The 22,843-nt window shown below is 43.1% G+C and overlaps 1 protein-coding gene across 1 annotated transcript in view; it reads right to left on the bottom strand.

The window, feature by feature from the left end:
• Positions 1 to 22,421, bottom strand: part of il12rb2 (interleukin 12 receptor subunit beta 2) — a 50,975-nt gene extending 28,554 nt beyond the window's left edge. Inside the window, exons 1-7 of the mRNA XM_033029143.1 lie at positions 22,204 to 22,421; positions 5,886 to 5,999; positions 5,194 to 5,297; positions 3,986 to 4,270; positions 2,937 to 3,051; positions 1,740 to 1,966; positions 264 to 406 (exon numbers count right to left, since the gene is read on the bottom strand). Of these exons, the coding sequence (XP_032885034.1) occupies positions 264 to 406; positions 1,740 to 1,966; positions 2,937 to 3,051; positions 3,986 to 4,270; positions 5,194 to 5,263 (840 nt within the window). The 5' untranslated portion in view covers positions 5,264 to 5,297; positions 5,886 to 5,999; positions 22,204 to 22,421. The remainder of the gene's footprint in view (positions 1 to 263; positions 407 to 1,739; positions 1,967 to 2,936; positions 3,052 to 3,985; positions 4,271 to 5,193; positions 5,298 to 5,885; positions 6,000 to 22,203) is intronic.
• Between the last annotated feature and the right edge of the window lie 422 nt (positions 22,422 to 22,843).

Genomic DNA, 22,843 nt, shown 5'->3' with positions numbered 1-22,843 from the left:
ATTTATATGGGCACGACCTCAATGGGCAAGGGGCATGTTTTAAATGGGCACGACCTCAATGAAATTGCCTATGACAGGAAGGGGACGAAGAATGTACTGCCTCATCTGAATGAACAGAAAAGCCAGTGGTGGATTAAAAACATAAAAGTCTATCGTCCAAGTCTGGGGAAATGTTGATGAAAAATTAGATATTCGAAAACAAGACTTTTGCAAGTTTTCAAATGAAGAGTATTGCAGGTGGAACAAATACAGTTATTTGTTACCTTTTCCCATTTGCTGCTGTTTGTAATTTGAAACTGGATTTCAAACCACTCTGCATTCTGTTCCTCGTTCCAGTAGATTGTGCAATTGAAGAGTGTACTGCCGCTACATTCTATTCGACTGATGTTGGGAGCAGAGGGTTTCGCTGAAAAAATATAATGGATTGAACCAATAGTAGGTTCTGTTACTTCTAATAGTTACTGCTCTGATGCCTATATATTGATTTATGAACACGACCAAGCACTGAATTTGTTTTAAGAAGCAACAACATTAGTTAAAGGCTTGTAAGGCAAATTTGAATTATAAATATTAATTGGTTATTGAGTATTCAATAAAAATAATTTTCAGCTACTTTGCCAATGATATTAACTCAGAGATTTTACACTATTAATGTCATCATTGTAGCAACCTTTGTCCTCTTCAGTTACTCCATTTCCCTGCTGTATAGCTTCTGAGTCCCCATGAAATCATTCCACTTCAGGAGAGGATATCTAAACACGAGTGCGTCTTTGCGCTTCACTATCCACACCATGTTTGTAGTGATGGCATTATGTTTTGCAGAACTACTTCAGAAGATTTCCTGAACAAACTGGTTCACATTAGATCAAATGATCTTAGAATAGTGGCTAATGAACAAGACATTTGACAATAATAAAATGTGACCATTCAACCAGACCCATAGGTTCACCACAGCATCCTGTTGCTTCTTAAACAGAGGTCCATTTCTTGCTGTGAAGCTCAGTGTAGTGTAGTGACTGATCAATGTTTACATTATGAACTTTCTTACATGAGTCTTGCATTTTGCCAATTAGAATTTGTGGGGAAATAAAAATCTGAAGTGCAGTTCTGGAATTACATTTTCTATACACTTTCTACATTTCATAATACATAAAACATGATTGCACTGGAACAGACCCTTCAGCTCACAATATCTGTATCGAACATGTTGCCAGATTAAGTTAATATCCTCTGTGGCATGTGATCTATATCCCCTCCATTCCCTGCACACCCATGTGCCTATCTAAAATACTTAAAAGCCATTATCATCTTTGCCTCCACCACCACCTCCTTGGCAGCATGTTCCAAGTACAATTGAGATTTCATATCTCTACCTTCATCAGATCCCAATTTTGTCAATTAATGAATGATCCAAGATTTTCTCTGGTTGATGTTTGGCGCAACTTAAACCATTGTCTTACAGATAAAATCCGCTACTTTCCCCAGACACAGCTCCATGCTGAAACACTCAGCCATGCATTTACCTTAACTGTACTCCACCAAGCATAGTTCAGTCCCATTTTCCATAATCACAACCCAATCTAAAACCTCTACTGTCTGTCTCCTCACTAAAGAACACAAAACTACAGATGCTGAAAATCAACAGTTTGAAAATAGAAAAATATTAAAATACTCAGCAGATCACGTGAAATCTGTGGAACAAGAAATTTACTAGAACTTTAAGAAAAACTATTACATACCAATTCCATCCAGTGCGAAGGTCATGACTGCTGAAGATTGACTTCCTAGCTGGTTTGAGACTGTAACCCAAGCCAAATAAGTAGAGAATGGATCAAAACGGTGGCCAAATTCACAAGCAAAGCCCAGTCTTTGGTGGCTTAGTGTCTTTCTGGGTCTTGTGCATTTTCCAGTTGATAGTTCTGCAGAGGTAGCTGAGGCGATAAAACTGTGTGACTCATTTCTGAACCTGAAGAAAACACAGTCATGATTGTTTAAATTAAACTAAATATTTGAAATGATGTCGATTGTCATTTTATCGCACCAATAAATAAAACAGCCATCACAATAACCAAAGTGTTAGAAATGTTCAAAATAATGTACCGGTAATTGTAAATTGTAAAAATAATTTTTGTTAAATTATTTTCCATCCACACAAATATCTGCTGAAATGCAAGATTCAAAATGGACAGAGACAAGCTTGTGAAGTGTATCTGCAAACTGAACAGTATAAAGGAAGATAGATACATATAGACATAAAGGAAGGGTGCAGTCAGAGACTGCGATCTAGTATCTAGTTTAATGTTTAAGAGAGAAAAAGTTGCCTATAGTGACAATGCTCCATCGCTTGGAAACTGTCATTTATGAGCACCGGGAAGAAACGTTTGTGGGGATTTCATTATATTAATTGCTGCAAGAGAATAGGATGTTTGGCCAAAGAGGATGGCTAAGAGGAGACAATTCTATGCTGCAAGGTGAAAGATAATAATAAACATGAAGCAAGGAAACAAACTGAGCCATGGAGGAAGAGGAGAAGTGGAATTTATTTTCAGTTGATCTTGGAAAGAAAGTCCTTCTGTGTCTCAACAATCCAGGGTCCTATAGGAAACATTCTTCCTTCAATGTGCTAATTGGGCCAAGGAGAAGAAGGGGAAAGCAAAGCATGAAATAATTAGTGGAAATCCCAAATCAAGATTGAATCATGAAACTGTCATTATTGGATATCTGGAAAAATTCATAGAATATTTTCCTCACTGGAAATAAAATCAATGTAGCAGATTCTTCTGTGGGCTACTTTTATACAGTCGTCAGAAGAATGAACTTCAAAGCAGATTGCAGAAAGCAAAATCCTCAATGCTTTCTTTTTTACACATACTTGTCTTAGCATTCAGTTAAAGGTTTAAAGGAAGCATTTTGTTGAATATGCAGAAGCATCTTACCGCAATATGGTTTTTGTGCTGATGTATGTGTCATGTCCTGCATCCCAGGTACACATTATGTCTCCAACCCGGCCCTTCTGAATGCATTTCAGGTTTTGGGGCCGATCTGGAGGATCTGAAATCATAGCATTTAGAATTTGTGATGCAGTTATTTTCCAAAATTTCTTAGCATGTTTATTTCATGCATCATGATATCAAATGTGCTGCATGCAATAAGTTTGTAAAAGGCAATGATTTGCAGGCAAAAAAGTTATCTCTTGCCAGTAAAGTTGTATAAAGAGACATAAAGAGATGTAAAGAGACAAAGGAAAATTTCACTACCGGAAAAACATATCAGTTCAATTAATATTTTCAATGAAAAGGCAAAGTTAAGGTTTTGATGCAAGAACAAAAGTAGATGGTAGAGTTGCTGCCTTACAGCGCTTGCAGTGCCGGAGACTGATGGTTGATCCCGACTATGGGTGCTGTCAGTACGGAGTTTGTACATTCTCCCCATGACCGTGTGGGTTTTCTCCGAAATCTTTGGTGTCCTCCCACATGCCAAAGACATACAGGTTTGTAGGTTAATCGACTTGGTATAAGTGTAAATTGTCCCTAGTGTGGGAGGGATAGTGTTAATGTGCTGGGATCGCTGGGCGGTGCGGACTCGGTGGGGCGAAGGGCCTGTTTCCGTGCTGCATCTCCAAATTAAACTCAACTAAAAAAAAATAGACTTAATAATCATCCAAAAAATCTTTTAGCATTGCATCTGGGGGAAGAGGGCAAAGGAGCAAAAAAAAAAAGTGTGAGGCAAAGACGTCACGAGAAGAGAGTCCAACAATCTTGTCCTGAGATTTGTACTGGCAACCTCTGCAACAGGGGTGGGATGTCAAGGACTGGGCTCTTCAGGCACTCAGACATTACAGCATGGAAAAGTAATTGAACTGCGTTCCCATTATACCATTGTCTGGTGAAACTTGACAATGTTAAAACAATTAATTACAAAACTGAGAAATGAAATAATTAGTCTTAATACTCGAGAAATAATCAGTTAAATAAAAGTTACTTACTGCCAGCTTTAATATCAATTCCGCAGATCAAATATTCAGTGTTGCAATGAAGCTTACATGCAAAAGTGGACTTGGGGTTTTCAATCTTTGGAATGTATGCAGCAACTGCATTGGCAGAGATCTGTGTTGCAACAAGCCGCCTATTATTGTTTTCAATAATACAAAGTTGACGGGCTGCACACTGACCATAAGATGATCCCTTTAAGATGCACGATATGTTAATGCTGGATCCAAGTCTGACTACTGTGGCAGGGCTGACTTGCATTTCCCCATTAGCACAGGATTCTGGAAAGAGAGGATGGTTTTGAAATCATGTATTAAATCATGTATTTACAGTAATACAGAGAAGCATTGCTTCTCTCCCCATCCTTCCCCCATCCTGGTCATCCTGTTAGTTTGTATCCCTTCATTATTACTTCCACAGCCAACATTGGACCATTGTGGGCCCATTGGCCATTGGTGCCGGCTCGGATTTGTTCTGTACTTTTTCGTAGCTCTCGTTTCCCTCTCCCCTGGCTTATGAATTGTAGGGAATTCATGAGAAAGTGGTCGGCAGCGACTTGTTGGGCCGAAGGGCTTGTTTACGAGCTGCAGCTCTAAAGTAAGCATTTTCTGATGTTTCTGTTCTTATTCTAACCACTGTGACCTGCTGCACACATGAACTTTCAGGAGAATAGGATTTGGCACTGCATTAATGCCACGGAAATTGAGAACCATCCAATACTCTGTCTAGTTAATACCCAATGTTCTGAACACTGAACTTTCCAAGTTAAGGTAACCCCCCCCCCCATGCCCCACTTAGACTTGCATCTATTTCATCCCTTCTCCTCCATCCACATTCCTTCCTCTGGCTTCACAATTCACAACTCCTCAATACCTTTGTCTCGCATCTATTTTTCATCTCTAGCCTTTGTCCTACCATCTGCATATCAACCCCTCACATGTTCACAAACACGAAACGTCACCCAACCATGATCTGCTGAGTTACTCCAGCACTTTGTGTCTTTTTTTTGTTGTAAATCAGCATCTGCAGTTTTCTTTTTTTTTGCCTGGGCTCGTGTTTATATTTCCATGGGGTTATTCTTGTTTATCTAAACTCAGCATTTGATGATGACACGTGTTCAATAAAGATTAACATTTTTTTTTAAAGGTTTAGAGCTCAAATAGTTATTAACATATGCAATTAAAAGAGTTTAATTTAAGCTTACCAGCTCTTCTAGACATGCACAGCAAGATGATGAATAGATTAGTTACCCAACATGTTCCAACAAACTCCATCAAATAACACAAGAGTTTTGGTTGTGGACTCTACCTGAAAAGAAATTATATAACATTCTCAGTTCCATAGGTCAAGTCCGATCAATTTTTGCCATATCTATATCCTCTGCAAAGATCTTTCCTTACTTTTTTTCTGCCAGACAGAAGTTAAACGAGAATGGGGCAGTATCAACCCAGTTCCCAATACCCGGGATACAAAGCACCCCGTCATTTAATCCTCTAATTGACTTGGAGAACCTTGAAGATGGAAGCAGAAATATCAGACTTGTTTTGGATTTTGTTGGCAAAGGCATATTGGTGATGCAGAGTTAGTCATTGAATCATAGAGTGGTACAGCACAGAAATAGGCCTAACCAAGCCCCACTTGCCTGTGCCTGGACCATATCTCCTCAAACCTTTCCTAATGATGTATCTGTCCAAGTACATTTTTAAATGTCACAATTGTATCTGCCGCTACCATTTCGTCTGGAAGCTCGTAGAGTTAGAGAGTTACACAGCTTGGAAACAGGCCCGTTGGCCCAACTTGCCCACACTGACCAACATGTTCCGTCTACACTAGTCCCACCTGAGTGCATTTGCCCCATAAAGAATGTTAACCTTTAAACCTATCTTTTCCATGTACCTGTGTAAATGTCCTCATTCCATATACGCACCAATCTGGACTGGTGAGAGTCTAGAAGAAGTTGCCCCTCAGGTCTCATTTAAATCTTTCCCATTGGATCATTGCATTTAAATTCTGAAAAGAAAACAATTTTCGTCAACCAACATGCATGTGATCTAGTCAGGTGGTTTAATCTAATAACAATCAAGACCCATGCCAACTCCCAGGGGAATAATACCATTGTTCCTGTTTGCTCTCTCTTTATTTCCTAGTATTCCTGCAACTCATTTGTCCTCACATATATCCACTCACACTCCTTTCATTCTTTTGCCATCAACCTACGTTAAGGTATAATTAACAGTAACCTACCAGCATGTTTTTGGGAAGTGGGCAGTGGAGAGAATTCCGGAGTCATAGAGAGAACTCGCAACTTCTACACTGATGATCCCCAAGATCAGGATGAAACCTTGGTCCCATGAACTGCGGGGCAGGAATGCTAAATGCCGCATAACTGTGCCAGCCTGTTTGAAAGATGGCTGCAGCAAAAACCTCACAGGGTGTTGCATCTGGGCTTTATTTAACCAACACTCACAAGCTGGGTGCACATTTCAAACAGTCTGCTGATGGCAGAAAGAACATTTTAGGGAGCAATGTGAATCCCTTTGTTGCAAGAAAATACCAAAAACAGCACTAGATAGTATGGAACCCCAGGTACCGATGGAGACAGTAGCTGAGAATTTCTGGCTGGCTTTTAATAAAAACCATAAAGGGCAAGCCCCAAATTGTCTACTTTTGTATCCAATGAACAACTCTTGGCTACCATCATAACTGGTAAAAGGCGAGCGAACAATTGAAGAGGGAATCAAGAAACGGAGGAAATGCAGTGCCCTCCATAATGTTTGGGACAAAGACCCCATCATTTATTTATTTGCCTCCGTACTCCACAATTTGAGATTTGTAATAGAAAAAAATAAAAATCACATCAGATTTTATTCAAGGCCGTTTTTATACAATTTGGTTTCACCGTGTGGAAATTATAGCTATGTTTATACATAGTGCCCCCATTTCAGTGCACCATAATGTTTGGGACACATGGATACGGTTCACCATCCCTTCTCCGACACCTCGCCCCCGCTTCCTCCGAGAAATCACCTTCCGTAATCTAAAATCCATTGATCCCCTCCATCTCTCTGACCTGCTCTCCACCACTCTCCCACTGGACTCAACCCCCATCTCACCTGATGATCTCACAAACCATCTCAACTCCACCTTGTCTACCTCCCTCAACACTCTGGCCCCCCTCAAAACAAGAACCGTAACTTTCAACACATCCTCACCCTGGTACACACCTGCACTTCGTAAACTGAAACAGACTGGTCGCCAACTCGAACGACTTATAAAGAAATCATCTCTCACAGTCCACCTTGAAGCTTACAAACTCCACCTCACTGACTACAAAGATGCCCTCATTGCTGCAAAATCTGCCTACCTCTCCTCCATATTCACCGATCCCTGCCTAAACCACAGAACCCTCTTTTCCACAGTGGGCAACCTCCTCAAGCCTCGAGCCAACACTCTCCCTACCTCTACTCCGGATCTCTGCAACTCATTCCTCCACTTTTTCGCTGATAAAATCAGCACCATCTATCAACCTTTATCCCCTGTACCCGACTCCCCAGCATCTACTCCACCACCTACCACGGCCCCTCCTTTCAACATCTCCACTGACCTCCTTACCCCTCCTCCACACTGCTTCCTCTCCCAGTTTGACCTGGTCACCCCTATTGAAATCTCCAAACTCATCAGCTCTTCCAAACCCACCACCTGCTCCCTCGACCCTCTCCCCACTCCCCTGTTGAAGTCCTGCCTCCCCGTACTCTGCCCCTACCTCACTAATCTCTTCAACTCCTCATTGTCCCAAGGAATTGTCCCCTCCGCTTTCAAAACTGCTGCCGTTACACCAATCTTAAAGAAACCTGGTCTTGATCCCTCCTCTCTCATTAACTACCGCCCAATCTCAAACCTCCCCTTCCTTTCAAAAACCCTGGAGCGTATCGTTGCGTCGCAACTTCATTCCCACCTCCTTGCGTATAACCTACTTGAACCCCTCCAATCTGGCTTTCGCCCCCTCCATAGCACAGAAACTGCTCTCCTCAAAGTCCTCAACGACCTCCTCACCTCTGCTGACACTGGTTCCCTCAACATCCTCATCCTCCTCGACCTGAGCGCAGCCTTCGATACAGTGAACCATAACATCCTGCTCACCAGACTCAAGGACCTCGGCATTGAAGGCTCTGCACACAGCTGGCTCCGTTCCTACCTTTCCAACAGATCCCACTTCATCTCTCTCCACAACCACACCTCTGCTACAGCCGCAGTCACTCAAGGCGTTCCCCAAGGCTCCGTACTCGGCCCCCTCCTCTTCATCATCTACATCCTCCCCCTTGGTCAGATACTCCGCCACTTCAATCTGGACTTCCACTGTTACGCTGATGACACCCAGATGTACCTTGGCACCAAATCCCCCCACAACCCCCCCCCTCTCCCATATCAACTCCTGTTTGTCAGCTATAAAAACCTGGATGCAACATAATTTCCTCAAACTCACCAGCGATAAGACAGAATTCCTCCTCCTAGGCTCCAAAGCCACCCTCAGCAAAATCACTCACCCCACTCTCACCATCGACGGCACCACTGTCTCCCCATCTCCCCAGGCCCGCAACCTTGGCGTGATCTTTGATTCCACCCTCTCCCTTGAGCCTCACATCCGCCATGTCATTAAAACCTCCTTCTTTCATCTCCGCAACATCGCCAAACTCAGACCCTCTCTCACACCGCCTGCTGCTGAAAGACTCATCCATGCCTTCATCTCCTCCCGACTGGACTATTGCAACTCACTTCTCCTTGGCATCAGCTCCACCTACATCAACCGACTCCAACTGGTCCAGAACGCAGCCGCCCGACTCATCACCCACACCAAATCCTGGCATCACATCACTCCAGTCCTCAAAAAACTTCACTGGCTTCCCATCTCCCACCGGATCACCTACAAAATCCTGGTCCTCACCTACAAAGCCCTCCACCATCTGGCCCCCACATATCTCATTGACCTCCTCTCCCCCTACCAACCCTCACGGTCCCTCAGATCCACATCAGCCGGTCTCCTCTCCATCCACAAGTCCAACCTCCGCAGTTTTGGGGACAGAGCCTTCTCCAGGGCAGCTCCCAGGCTCTGGAACTCCCTCCCCCAACTGATCCGCAATTCCGTGTCCCTCCCCATCTTCCAGTCCCGCCTCAAGACCCATCTCTTCACCTCTGCCTATCCTTAGCCCCACGTCCCCGTCCCTTTTCATCTGTGCATTAATTGCCTCATGCTGTGATTTGTATTGAATTCTGTCTTTACTTTGTGTACTAGTCATGTCTCTACTATTTATTTCATTCCCCTTACATGTTTTTCCTATACATGCTCAATTTTTGTAAGGTGTCCTTGAGACTCTTGAAAGGCGCCCATAAATAAAATGTATTATTATTATTATTATTCACAGGTCTTTGTAATTTCTCAGGTGTGTTTAGTTGCCCCCTTATGCAGGGATAAGAGAGCTCTCAGCACCTAGTCTTTCCTCCAGTCTTTCCATCACCTTTGGAAACTTTAATTGGTGTTTATCAACATGAGGGCCAAAGTTGGGCCAATGAAAGTCAAAGAAGCCATTATAAGACTGAGAAACAATAATAAAACTGTTAGAGACATCAGTCAAACCTTAGGCTTACCAAAACCAACTGTTTGGAACATCATTAGGAAGAAAGAAGGAACTGGTGAGCTTACTAATCGCAAAAGGATTGGCAGGCCAAAGAAGATCTCCACAGCTGATGACAGAAGAATTCTCTCTATAATAATGAAAAATCCCCAAACACCTGTCCGACAGATCAGAAACACTCTTCGGGGAGTCCTTGGATGAAGTGCCAGAGGAGGTTGTTCAGGCAGGTACTATCATAGCATTTATAAGACACTTGGACTGGTATATGGATAGGAAAGGGTTAGAAAGATAAGGGCTAAATGTGTGAAAATGGGACCAGTTTAGATGGGGCATTTTGGTCCGGATGGTGATGTTACAGGTAGAGACTCTTCTCCTTGGACAAGTTTCAACAGAAGCAGAATGTTAGTAGAGGGAAATTGATTGGGTCTCGGTTGGAGGAAGAAACAGGGGACCTTGGCCCATTATGCCAGGTTGAGCATTCAGTGGGATTTAATTACTTACATAACAGTATCTGGCAGATAATACAATCAAATTCAATAATAGAACTGAAGAGGAGAAACACAATATTATTGCTAACATTCTAGATTCTACAAATTTGTGAAGCAGACATTTATCGTGACAACAGATAACTACTGTGTGAAATACAATAAAAAATGAGAAACAACTCAATAAATGAATTGCAGATATGTGTGGCCTCAGAACCAGAGTCTAACAAATTAAGCAACGAAAGGGGAGACATAGCATTATACTAGCGGAAAGAAAATACAAAAATGCAAAGAATAGAGTAAAACCAGGAATATGACAGAGACAGAAAAACAAAAAGTAATAAATACAGATGATAAAAGGGAATACAAGGAGGGATCATGAAAGAGTTATCAAAATTATCAAAAAATGTCTTACAATTTCCTCAGAACAAGTTGCGTTGCAGAAAACCAGACGCAAGTAATATTGCAAGTGAAAATATAGAAATGGCAGTTTTGAATAATTACTTTCTTACGACCTTCACAGTGGAGCAAGATGACAATATGTCTAACACTTCAGAAAAATTAAATGAATCAACAATGTGAGGTCATTAAGTTTAAACTTGAACAGATCAATAACCAGGACCCAATGTTGCTAAAAGCAAATTAATGGAAATCTAAAATTAAAATAGAAAATGCTACACTCAGCAAGTTAGGCAGTGTTTTAGATTAATGACCTTACAACAAAACTGTGAAAAGGTGGTTTCTAACCCAGGCATTAAAGAGAACTGCAATTGTAGATATGTTAATAATAATCTTTCAGACCCCACATGAATCAATGATCTTCAGACTTCTTGAAGTGTGGGAGTATATGCCCCAATCAGCATCAATGGTGCTCCACTGGAAATGGTTGAGAGTTTCAAGATCCTTGGGGATAATATTATCAACAATCTGTCATGGACCAAGCATATGAAAGCGACAGCCAAGGCAGCACTCCAACGCCTCCAATTTCTGCGGGAACTGAGGAAATTCAGCACATCGCCAATGACTTTTACAAACTTCCACAGATGCACCATAGAAAGCACATTGTTGGGTTGCATCACTACTTGGTTTGGGAAATGTCCAAGAACGCAAGAAATTGCAGAAAGTTGTAGATGTAGCCCAGTTCATCACAGACCAGACTTCCCATCATTGATTCCATCTACACTTCACCTGGCCCCTCTTTGCCCTTCTAATTTGCCACTTGCTTTATATTCCTCAAAAGCCCTGTCTGATTTCATCATCTTAAACCTTTTTGATCAAATTTCCAACCTCTTTGGTTCCATTACCTTGTCATCCTTATCAGGGCCGGTGCTAGGAATTGCGGGGCCCAATTAGAAAACTGATGGCGGGGCCCCTACTCTAGAAAAGTAAAAATTTATGTATGTTTATATTTCGTGTAGTTTCGGGAATTTTAAGGCAAGTTGGTTGGTGATTGGATGCAACCCCCTTAGAGACAGCGTTTGATTGGCCGCCAAATAAATTTGTCAAATCTGTAACAAAAATCGCTGGTCGGTGCGAACTCAGTGGACTATCTGGTTGTATCTCCAAACTAATCTGGTTGTATCTCCAAACTAATCTGGTTGTATCTCCAAACTGATCTGGTTGTATCAACCAGACTATCTGGTGGTATCTCCAAACTAAACAGTATAACATGCAGGTACATTCATTTAAAATTAAATTCAGTGATTATTTCACATGATTTCTCACTGTGTAAAGCTCAATATCTGACCAATTTCTGTTTAACACGTTTGGTCTGCCGTGAGCATTTTTCGTTGCATCTCCCCTTTTCCTAATCGGCCACAATTCAGATAATAGTCTACTTTCCTGTTTTTGCCACCAAAGTGGATAACCTCACATTTATCCACATTATACTGCATCTCCCATGCATTTGCCCACTCACCCAGCCTATCTAAGTCACCTTGCAGCCTCCTAGTTTAGAGGGGTTTAAACGGTTTAGAGATGTTTAGAGGGCTTCAGATGGGTTCAGGTGTGTTTACAATTGTTTAGAGGGGAATAGAGGGAAATAGGGGGGCTAGAGGGGGTTTAGACGTGTTCAGAGGGTCCCAGAGGGGTTTAGAGACGTTATAAGCCCCCCGTGAGAAATTGTAATTCTCTGAAATTGAAGATAGACATAAAGCTGGAGTAACTCAGCAGGACAGGCAGCGCAGCGACTCTGGAGAGAAGACCCTTCTTCAGACCGAACTGAACTCGCGTCGATGAGAGTACTTGTGATTGTCCGAAAAAGGGTCTCGACCAGAAACACAACCCTCTCCCCAGAGCCGCTGCCCATCCCGCTGAGCCACCTTCAACTTCAGAGCCAAACAAAAAACACAGAGTGCTGGAGGAACTCAGCGGGCCAGGCGGCTGCCTCACCCGCAGGGTTTCTCCAGCATTTTTGTCTACTGCAAAACGTCAATGATTCCGGGAATGCTGAGGGGACAGGGTGATAGCGAGGGAGTGGGAGAGCTAGAGAGAGACAATATGGGGAGCGGGAGAGAGAGCGCGAGAGAAAGAGGGAGGGAGGGAGGGAGTGAGCAAAAGACAGAGAGACACAACCAAAGATCCGCTATAAGATCTTTGGACACAACGTGGGTCGGTAGGTGAATGACAAACCTGCACACCAGGAAGAAGCCCCTTCTCGCGGTCCGGGGCCCTCACTCATGATGGTGAGTTAAATGAAATTCTCAACGTGTCATCGATCTACATTCCTCAGTAAATGTAATTGTGTTTCAAACAAGTATTAATGACGCCGCGTGAATTTTATTCAAAGGAACACGGCGTCATTAATACTTGTTCAAAACACTATAACATTTACTGAGGAATGCGGATAGATGCAGATTCATGACATTGCATAACAAGGTGTTAAGTACTTACCGTTAAGAAGTGCTAACAGCACTAGTTAACAAATCGTTTGTGTATGATGGCCGTGCAGCGGTTGTTATACATGTTCGTTTAAAAAAAATCCGGATGGCGAATTTAAAAAAATCTTTATTTAACAAAGAGAATTCGTATTTCCGTACGAAATACTGAACATTAGTGCGGGGCCCCGCTAGGCGCGGGGCCCAATTGGGAGCAATCGGTCAAATCGGCTTAACGCCGGCCCTGATCCTTATCCCTCCTCCTTACTGGAACATGCTGGACCTGTACTTTCATCAACTGGCCTAAACGACTCCCACGGGTCAAATGTTGACTTGCTGAATAAAAACTATTCTTAATTTACTGTTCCTACCTCCTTCGTAATAATGTAATTTAGTATCTTCCTCAAAGGTCAGACTTATTCTTATTCATAACTATCTTAAAATCAATGAGTTGTGATCATTATTCCCAAAATAATCTTCCACTGAATTACCAGTCACATTGCCAGGTTCATTATCCAATACTAGGTCATGTATGGACACTCCTCCTATCCACTTACAGGATACACCTAACAAATTCTGCACGATCTGGGGCTTATACATTAAATAAATTCCAGTCAATATTAAATGAATTCTGCACATCGCCAATGACTTTTACAAACTTCCACAGATGCACCATAGAAAGCACATTGTTGGGTTGCAGGTTCAATGCACATTGAGGACAGTGAACTGCAGATCCATGATCTCCATGGATGGTATCGTGTCCAAGTGCCCATTTATTCTGGTGCAGCTGGGATTTCATGGAGCCATTTGAATCTTTAGCCAAAAGTAATAAATGCATCGGATCACAATCAGGTTGAAGTTTTGTCTTCCCTGCTTACATTGTCTGAGATTGGTTAATGGAACTTGTCACTTTGCATTTTTAATTAAGAGGCAGTGTGAGAGGAAGAGGTGATGTCACGACATGGTTTTGAATGTTTGCTTTGCAAATTGTTCAGTGAAAATCCATTTACTGCGCTGACAGCCTTAAACAGTGAAGAGAGATAAATATTCTCGATCAACATCTAGCTCTTTAGAATCAAACCTAGTTTCTCCAGATACCCAACTTTTTAAAAAGTTAGACTCTCCTAAATACAGCAATCATAGTCAACCCTACATTACCAAGAACTGAACCTACTTTAAGACCTTTGCGAAAGGACACGTGGTCATTATTCTGGTGCTCAGGAATGACCATGTTGAAGCAAAGGTCAAGCCTAAATGGAGAGGAAAACAAATACTCATCCAATGCCGAGCCGCATAATGGCCACTGTGACTTGACATTGGCAAAAAAAAAAAGTGAGCTCCCACTGCATACAATGGGAGAAATATTATCAAAATGTTCACAGTGTTTGTCTTATGGTCATTCATATCCCAGAGTTATAATGACTTTTGTGTAGAACACGTATTAGCAAGTAATCCCAGTTCCACTGTAGTCCTCCAGTGTGTGTGTGTGTGTGTGTGTGTGTGTGTGTGTGTGTGTGTGTGTGTGTGTGTGTGTGTCTGTCTGTCTGTCTGTGTGTCTGTGTGTCTGTGAAACAATAGAGGTCTCAGCACAGATCCCTGCAGAACACCATCAGAATAACACCACTACCCTCTTCAAATGCCAACTGGAGCTCATGGTACCCAAGGTCAATGCTTTGAGTCTATCCCTGGGAACCCAAGTGCAAAGTTACAATCAGTTTAGTGAGCTCACATGTGTGGTCAAAGACAATCATTCTGAAATGTCCCTTCCTGATATTTGTCACTCTGCTCAGCTAGTCTGTAGTGTACTGCACCCTTAGCACTCATCCATCAGTGGTCTGTATCTGTCAAAGTGCTTGGCTACTATTAATACTTTTAGCCACATCCTCAAGCGTCACCTCCACTTCTCACAGTTTATACACCCTGCAGCTATTCAAACATTGTCGGAGAGAAATGCCCTTCCCTCTGCCTTGCAGGGCAGAGAGCTGCACCACTGGAGACAGTAGATGTTAAACTGAGGAAGGCAGGGTTACCTGCTTATCCAGACTCCAGTCAAACAACACTGAGACCAAAATCAGAAAATCGTCATACCATCCATCTTTACACCTTGAATCACCTGCTCATCTCTCAATTCTCTGATTCACAAGGAGCAAATGATATGAATGTACACCCATTGCTATCTCCCTACTGCCAACCCTCTCTCTTCCACCCACAAATCCAAACATAGTATTTTTACCCCTGCAAATGCCAAACAACAGTGCCCATTGTATTTTTACCCCCCACCAAACAGCAGTGCCCATTGTATTTTTACCCCCACCAAACAACAGTGTCCAATTCCATCCCACATGTCAAATATCTTTACGCTGGTAGGTTAATTTGCTGTTGAAATTTTCCCCGGCTGTGCGTGAAAATCAGAATGAGAGATGGGAGTTGTTGGGTATTCAAGAGGAAAACAGGATAAGTGTAGAAGGGTGTTTGATGATCAGACTGAATAACTTTCCGCATGAAAACTTGTTCCCTTGATACCCCTTTGTTTCTTCTGCCATCATCTTAAATCTGTGTCCATTGGTTCTTGACGCCTCTGCCAGTTCTCTCTCTCCAGATCTTTTGCAATTTTGAACATAACTATCAAATGACCTTTCTGAGGGCAATTATCTCAGTTTCTCCAGTCTGTGCAATTGAAATCCTTTCAACCCTGATACCATTCTCATACAGGAGGAGTGGGGGAAAAAGGAGGGGGCGAAGAAAGTGCTGTCCTCAGGGGCTAAAACATGAGCTGCAACAACAGCCGTGTCACTGGAATCTGCAGTGGGTGAAGAAGGGCTCGCTGATGCACCTTGTGAGTCAGGAGTGGGGTCAGAAACTGTGACACTAGATGGCCGGGGATGGGTCGGCAGGGCATTCCATTCAAATTCAGTTTACATTTTATATTAGTTTTCTTTAAAAGTTTCGGACACTCGCTGCTGCTTTAGAGACAGGGGAGGGGTGTCATTAGAGAACCAGGGGTGTATTGCCATTTCATTATCATGTGACCTCTATTGGTTCAGAAAAAATGGGTAATCTAGAAAGGCTCTGGAACCGAGGGTGCCGCAAAATCGGTGTACAACCTGTACTTCAATCAGGTCCCCCCGTAACCTCTGGCATTCCAGAGAAAACAATCCAAGTCTATCTGACCTCTCCCTGTAGCTATCCCATAGTCCAGGCATCATTCTGGTAAAAAAGCACAGGGTACAGTACACGAGGGACGTGTTGCACCTGAACCAGAGGGGAACCAATATCCTGGGGTATGTTTGTTAGTGCTCCTATGGAGTGTTATACCAGTTAGGCAGGGGGTCAGGATCCAATGCAGGGCTGAGGCAGGTGAGAAGTTGGAAGTCAGTTTAGAAGGCAATGAAAGCAAGTTCAGTGGACAGGATGGGCAAGAGCATGGCAGGGAGGGAGGAAGGACTGTTGGATTAAATTGCATTTATTTCAATACGAGTGACCTGACGGGTAAGGCGGATGAACACAGGCCATGGATAGGTATTTGCAAATGGGACATCACAGCCATTACGGAAATCTGGGTAATGGAGTGATAGGACTGGCTGATGCAAGGTACAGGTGCTACAGGCAAGAGAGAGGTGGAGGTAAAAGAGGAGGGGAATTGATCTACATTACAGAGAAGGTCATGCCAGCAGTCCAAGATGACATAACTGATGGTTCATCCAGTGAAGCTAGATGGGTGGAGCTGAAATAAAAAGGGGATGATCATCTGTTTGAGTGTACAAAAGGCCCCCAAATAGTCTTGGTGAATTAGGTGGGTGAAAGGAACGAGCTATCAGAGGAGGCTGTTATGATAACAGCATTTAAATGACACTAGGACAGGTACATGGATAGGAACGGTTCAGAGGAATATGGGTCAAATGCAGCCAACTGGGACTAGCTTAGATAGGATTCTTGGTCAGCATGGATGGGTTGGGCCAAAGTATCTGTATCCATGCTCTATGAATGTATGACTATAATTCCTCTAAAGATGTATAGTGCCTAGAACTGGACACCTCACTCCAGATGTGGCTGAACAATATTTTACAGAGATTCAGCCGACTTCCTTGTTGTTGTATTCTTTGCCTCTGCTATAAAGAGCAGAACCATCTTTTTTACCCCCCAACATTTTTCTTAATTTGCCTGTCCCCAGAGGTACATGTGCAGGTTTGTTTCCAAATCACTCTACTTCTATCGCGATTTAAGAATTGTACCTTTTTTTTATAACAGAATCAGGGGATATGGGGAGAATGCAGGAACGGGATACTGATTGGGGATGATCAGCCATGATAATTTTGAATGGCGGTGCTGGCTCAAAGGGCCGAATGGCCTACTCCTGCACCTATTGTCTGTTGTCTATTAAGAGCAATATCTTTTAGATATTATTGCCTCTCCCTATTTTAATGCCAACCTTTAAGTGAAAGGTCATTTTTAATTCCTCTCAATGATCTGACTGATTAAGATTGTTTCTCCTTACCTTAGATATAGAACATAGAATGTTACAGCACCAGGACAGTCCCTCTAGCCCACAATGTCAGTGCTGAATGTGACACCAAGATCAACACTAATCTGCCTGTGCATAATCCAGATCCCTCAATTCTCTGCATATCCATATGTCTATCCAAAAGTCTCTTAAATGCCAATATTGTATTGTCTCAAGCACCATCCCCAGCAATGTGTTCCAGGTACTTACAACCTGTGTAAAAAAAAAAAAACTTGCCCTACACATCTTTACATTTTGCCCCTCTCACCTTAAAGGAATTACTGGAGAGGGACAAATCTTTGATTATGTTGGCTGCTTTTATGTGGCAAAATGTCTTTGGTAAATCAGATGAATGAAAATCCCAAGGCCTTTCCTCTGGCAGCTTGTATCATTTACCCTCTGTTCTCAGTGTGAAAAACTTGCTCCACATGTTCCCTTTAAATCTGTCTCCTCTCACCTTAGACCTAAGCCCTCTAAGTTTTAAACTTCCATATTCTGGGAAAAAGATTGACCATTCACCTTATCTTTTCCTCTCATTATTTTATAATCCTCTATAAAGGTAACCTTCAATCTCCTACACTCCAGGGAAAACAGTCCCAGTCTAACATGTCTCTACTTATAACTAAAGTTCATGGATGGAAGTAGAGGTGATGGTGGAAGGTTGCTTTTTGGACTGGAGACCCCGGACTAGTGGTGTGCCTGAAGGACTGGTGTTGCGCCCATTGGTATTTGTGGTCTACATCAATGATTTGGACATGGCACGATTCAAAAGTTTGCAGGTGATGGTATTGTAGATATCGAAGATGGTTATCAGAGGTTGCAGCAGGATCTTGATCAGTTGGGCAAGTGGGCAGAGGTTTAATGGAGTTGAATGCAGATAAATGGGAGCTGCTGCATTTGGAGACGACTAGCCAGGGACCGACCTTCACAGTAAATGGTAGGGGTCTGGGGAGTGTTGTAGAGCAGATGGATCTAGGAGTGCAGGTGCATAGTTCATTCAAAGTAGAGTCACAGGTAGATAAGGTAGTTAAGACAGGCCTTCACTGGTCATGTTTTTGAGTATAGAAGTTGGGATGTTATGTTACAGTTGCACCAGGCACTGGTGAGTCCACAATTGGAGTATTGTGCTCAGTTTTGGTCACTGTCAAGTCAAACTGTAATGAAAGGTATTACCTGCCTCCAAGTTAAAGGGGGAGGAGTATTATGTATGTAATATAATTGGTGTTACCGGCCTCCAAGTTAAAGGGGGAAGAGTGTTAGGTATGGGATAATTAGGATAAGTAATTGGTGTCTTGTGATGTCTGGGGCAAGTACGCAGGAGCAGAATAGACAAGGTGGCGTCCTGCAGTAAAGAAGCTTGTATGATTCCTCCCGTGTCCGAGCCTTTATTCAAGACTGTTCAAAGCATCCGAATACACAACAATTGGCGACGAGGATAAAAGAACGAAGATAAGAACAAGGCCAGCAAGAAGAATCGAAAACAAAAGTTAAAAATAGTAGTATTTGGAAACAAGTGGAACAGCACCAAGCCAAATGGTTTTGAATTGGCGCCAAAAAGAAAAAAGGTAGGAACGGGAAGCAATAGCTCAGGGAAGAGCTAGGAAATCAAGCAGGGGCAGTAAGGATCACCAAGCACGGTGTCAGCTTACCTGGAATGTATCCAGGGCTGTGCAGCCCACAGCCAAGCCCAAGCAGCAGCCACAGACGTCGGGTGGGGGCCTAGTACCGTGAAGGCCATGGACAGGTCCAGAAAAGCCACCGACAAGAGGCTGAGTCTTCAGCCCAACTGGGAACAGTCAACCCGGTGGGGGGAGAAAGCAGAGAAAGCCCGGTCGGGAGCAGAGTCAGCCCGACCGTGAACAGAGAAACGGAGATAAGCCGAGTTCCGCCCGGGGCTTTAAAAAAGGGCACACAGCACCGGAAGCGAGGAAAAAGACGGAAGTTGAATTGCGGCTAAAAACTTGAACAGTATAATCTAAGAGACTGTCCTAAAAACTGCCGCGATCGCCAGCGAAGGCATGCAGGACTGATTATCTACAGCACCCGATTGGCAGCCAGTTTTTCACCTGCTAAAAGACTAAACTGTTAAATACCTTAAGACCTACAACATCCAAATGCCTTCAAAGTAATGGCTGAAGCAATAAATCAAGTGAAACTCAATTAATTGCTGAATCTGCCAAAATAAAAGGAGAAGATAAAAAATGGAAAAGAAGTGGTTTGGTCATTGAGTGAAATCCAGTTCATCATTTCGGGGTGGATGAATCAGTGTGCAGAGAAGATTTACAAGGATGTTGTCAGGACTCGGGGGGCCTAACTGCAGTAGGGAGAAGTTGGGCAGGCTAGGACTGTATTCCTTGGAGCACAGAAGGATGAGGTTGATTAGGCTAAGACTATTCCTTGGAGTGCAGGAGGATAATAATAATAATGGATGGGATTTATATAGCGCCTTTCTAGAATACTCAAGGCGCTTGAGTATTGAGGATGAGGTTGATTAGGCTAAGACTGTATTCCTTGGAGTGCAGGAGGATGAGGTTGATTAGGCTAAGACTGTATTCCTTGGAGTGCAGGAGGATGAGACGTAATCATATCGAGATGCACAAGATCATGAGGGAGATAGGGTAGATGCCCAGTCTTTTACCTATAATATGGGACTTAAGAACCAGTGGACATAGGATTAAGCCGAGAAAGAAAAGATTTAATAGAAAACTGAGGGGCAGCTTTTTCGCACAGAGGGTGGTGGGTATATCGAATGAACTGCTGAAGGAGGTAGTTGAGGCAGAAATTATAACAAATTTTAAAAGACATTTGAATAGGTACACAAGTAGGAAAGGTTTAGAGGGATATGGGCCAAAGGCAGGCAGTGGGACTAGTGTCGATGGGGCACATTGGTCGGCAAGAGGAAGCTGGACTGAAGGGCCTGTTTCTGTGTTGTATGACTCCATGACTGTTCTCCAATCCCAGTAACATCCTTTTTTGGGCCCTCTCAAGCATAATCACATTAAGAGAGAATATTCATTTTAAAGAGCATTTGGGTTTTATTCCATTGATATTCCCCAAATCTGAGGAAGGACATTATTGCCATAGAGGGAGTGCAGAGAAGGTTCACCAGACTGATTCCTGGGATGTCAGGACTGTCTTATGAAGAAAGACTGGATAGACTTGGTTTATACTCTCTAGAATTTAGGAGATTGAGAGGGGATCTTATAGAAACTTACAAAATTCTTAAGGGGTTGGACAGGCTAGATGCAGGAAGATTGCTCCCGATGTTGGGGAAATCCAGGACAAGGGGTCACAGCTTAAGGATAAGGGAGAAATCCTTTAAAACCGAGATGAGAAGAAATTTTTTCACACAGAGAGTGGTGAATCTCTGGAACTCTCTGCCACAGAGGGTAGTCGAGGCCAGTTCATTGGCTATATTTAAGAGGGAGTTAGATGTGGCCCTTGTGGCTAAGGGGATCAGAGGGTATGGAGAGAAGGCAGGTACAGGATACTGAGTTGGATGATCAGCCATGATCATATTGAATGGCGGTGCAGGCTCGAAGGGCCGAATGGCCTACTCCTGCACCTAATATCTATGTTTCTATATCTGAAACGGGCTGCTCAAGGAAACTGAAGGATTTAGGCATCCAATAAATATTTAGACAGGCAGTGAAAATATTCAAGGAATGTGAGCATATGGAATTAATATAGATAGACACAAAATATCCGGTGGCCATGGTTGGACCCAGAGCTCGTGTCTGTACTGTACAACTCTATTACGCCAAGATACTTTTTATAGCGGTTCCTCGCCAGGCCGCTTGCTCGGTTCCATCAGATCAACAACCAGCTGCTTAACGTCTCATTATCTCCAGCTGCATTCTTCTTTTCTAAATGCAATCTCACCGAGCAGAGGGGGATCTCAAATGGATAGCAACATGACGTATCAAATACAGTTGACACAATTAGGAAGCAATAACATGGCAGACGCTGTCCATAATGTGTTCCCAAAGTGTCCCCTTCTCCTACCCGACCTTTCTGCACGGGCACTGGGCAGCCTGTACAACTGTCCAGCAGGTTACATGGAAATTCACCAAGCCACCCACACCTGCCCTCACGGGTGGCCAAGTCACGTTGATATTGATTGAATGATCAGCCTAACCTGCATTCCCAACAAATTGTTTCGTTCTGGTAAAGGGCCATCAATCTGAACCGCTAACTGTTTCTCTCTGCTCATCCAAGCAATTTTCTAATTGGACTGCATTCCCAACACAATGTTTTTTGTGTAATCGTGTAGCTTGTAAACGAATGGAAATAAACAGCAATTCGTCCAAACCGTTGGCAATTTAGATCAAACCAGAATGCCCCTATGTATGAATCATACGTGATGGAAATATTTATTGGGTTAAAAACTGACATGAACGATTAAAAACACATTTCCCCCACCAGAGACTAAATAACATAACTGAATTGAAAAAACTCGGATGATTAATCTTAAAAAAATACACACATCAGAATTTTACATCAGAAATACACACCGAGTTTTAAGACGAAAACTCACAGTGACTAGTTGGACAGACTCGCTGTCCGCTGTAAACTCGGCCGGCCCTCCTCTACTGACCGCTGCTGCTCCACTCGTGCTCCCCAGCCCCAAGCCTTGACCCGTCTGCTCCAACAGCCGGCGTCTCCCCAACGCCTTACACTATCACCAAGCAGTGCCCCTGTGAAACAACCCAGACCGCTTACCGTTCACATCACTCCAGCACCGCCGGCCTTCCACGTGTCACAGCTGAACCTTCCTTGAAAACCCCCCGGTTGGAGCTCAGCAACCGGAGTCAGATCACAAAGCGGCGCCAGCATGAGCGAGAACGACTCGTGTTGCTTTTGGGAGGAGGACGTTCGGGCTACTCTTTTGATGAGTTTTAAACTAGCGTGCCCGCCGTTTAAACCACACCTAAGCTGTGTTCCACAGTGCTGAGCTCTGGTGATTCTATTACAGAACTCAGCTTAAACCACACGCAATTTTCACACCTCTGAAATGTGTGATCCTTCTCACACGCAGTCATCAAAAAAGCAAGCTGCTGCAATCTAACTTTCTAACGCAGTGCTTGTGAAATTGAAACCTACTTTCCGAGCAGCCCCAGGTTTGGAAGAAGTGTTTTGGTGTTTCAGTAGTGGGAGCCCTTGGATGTCTGGTTCATCGAAATGTTACATTAATTTTACAGCGCAGAAGCAAACCCACTTGGCTGTCTTTCTATATACCCCACCTTCATATTTATACTATAGTTGTCCCTTTCTGCTGCACTTCCTGTAATGCCATCCTTCAATTCCTCTCCCTTTTATGTACCTGTCCACCACAAAAGTAACTAATCATATATTTTTGACA

This window comes from Amblyraja radiata, chromosome 10 (assembly GCF_010909765.2).
Source record: "Amblyraja radiata isolate CabotCenter1 chromosome 10, sAmbRad1.1.pri, whole genome shotgun sequence".
NCBI lineage: Eukaryota > Metazoa > Chordata > Chondrichthyes > Rajiformes > Rajidae > Amblyraja > Amblyraja radiata.
The sequence above is the reverse complement of the archived record's forward strand: the minus strand, read 5'-3'. Positions and strand labels throughout refer to the sequence as shown.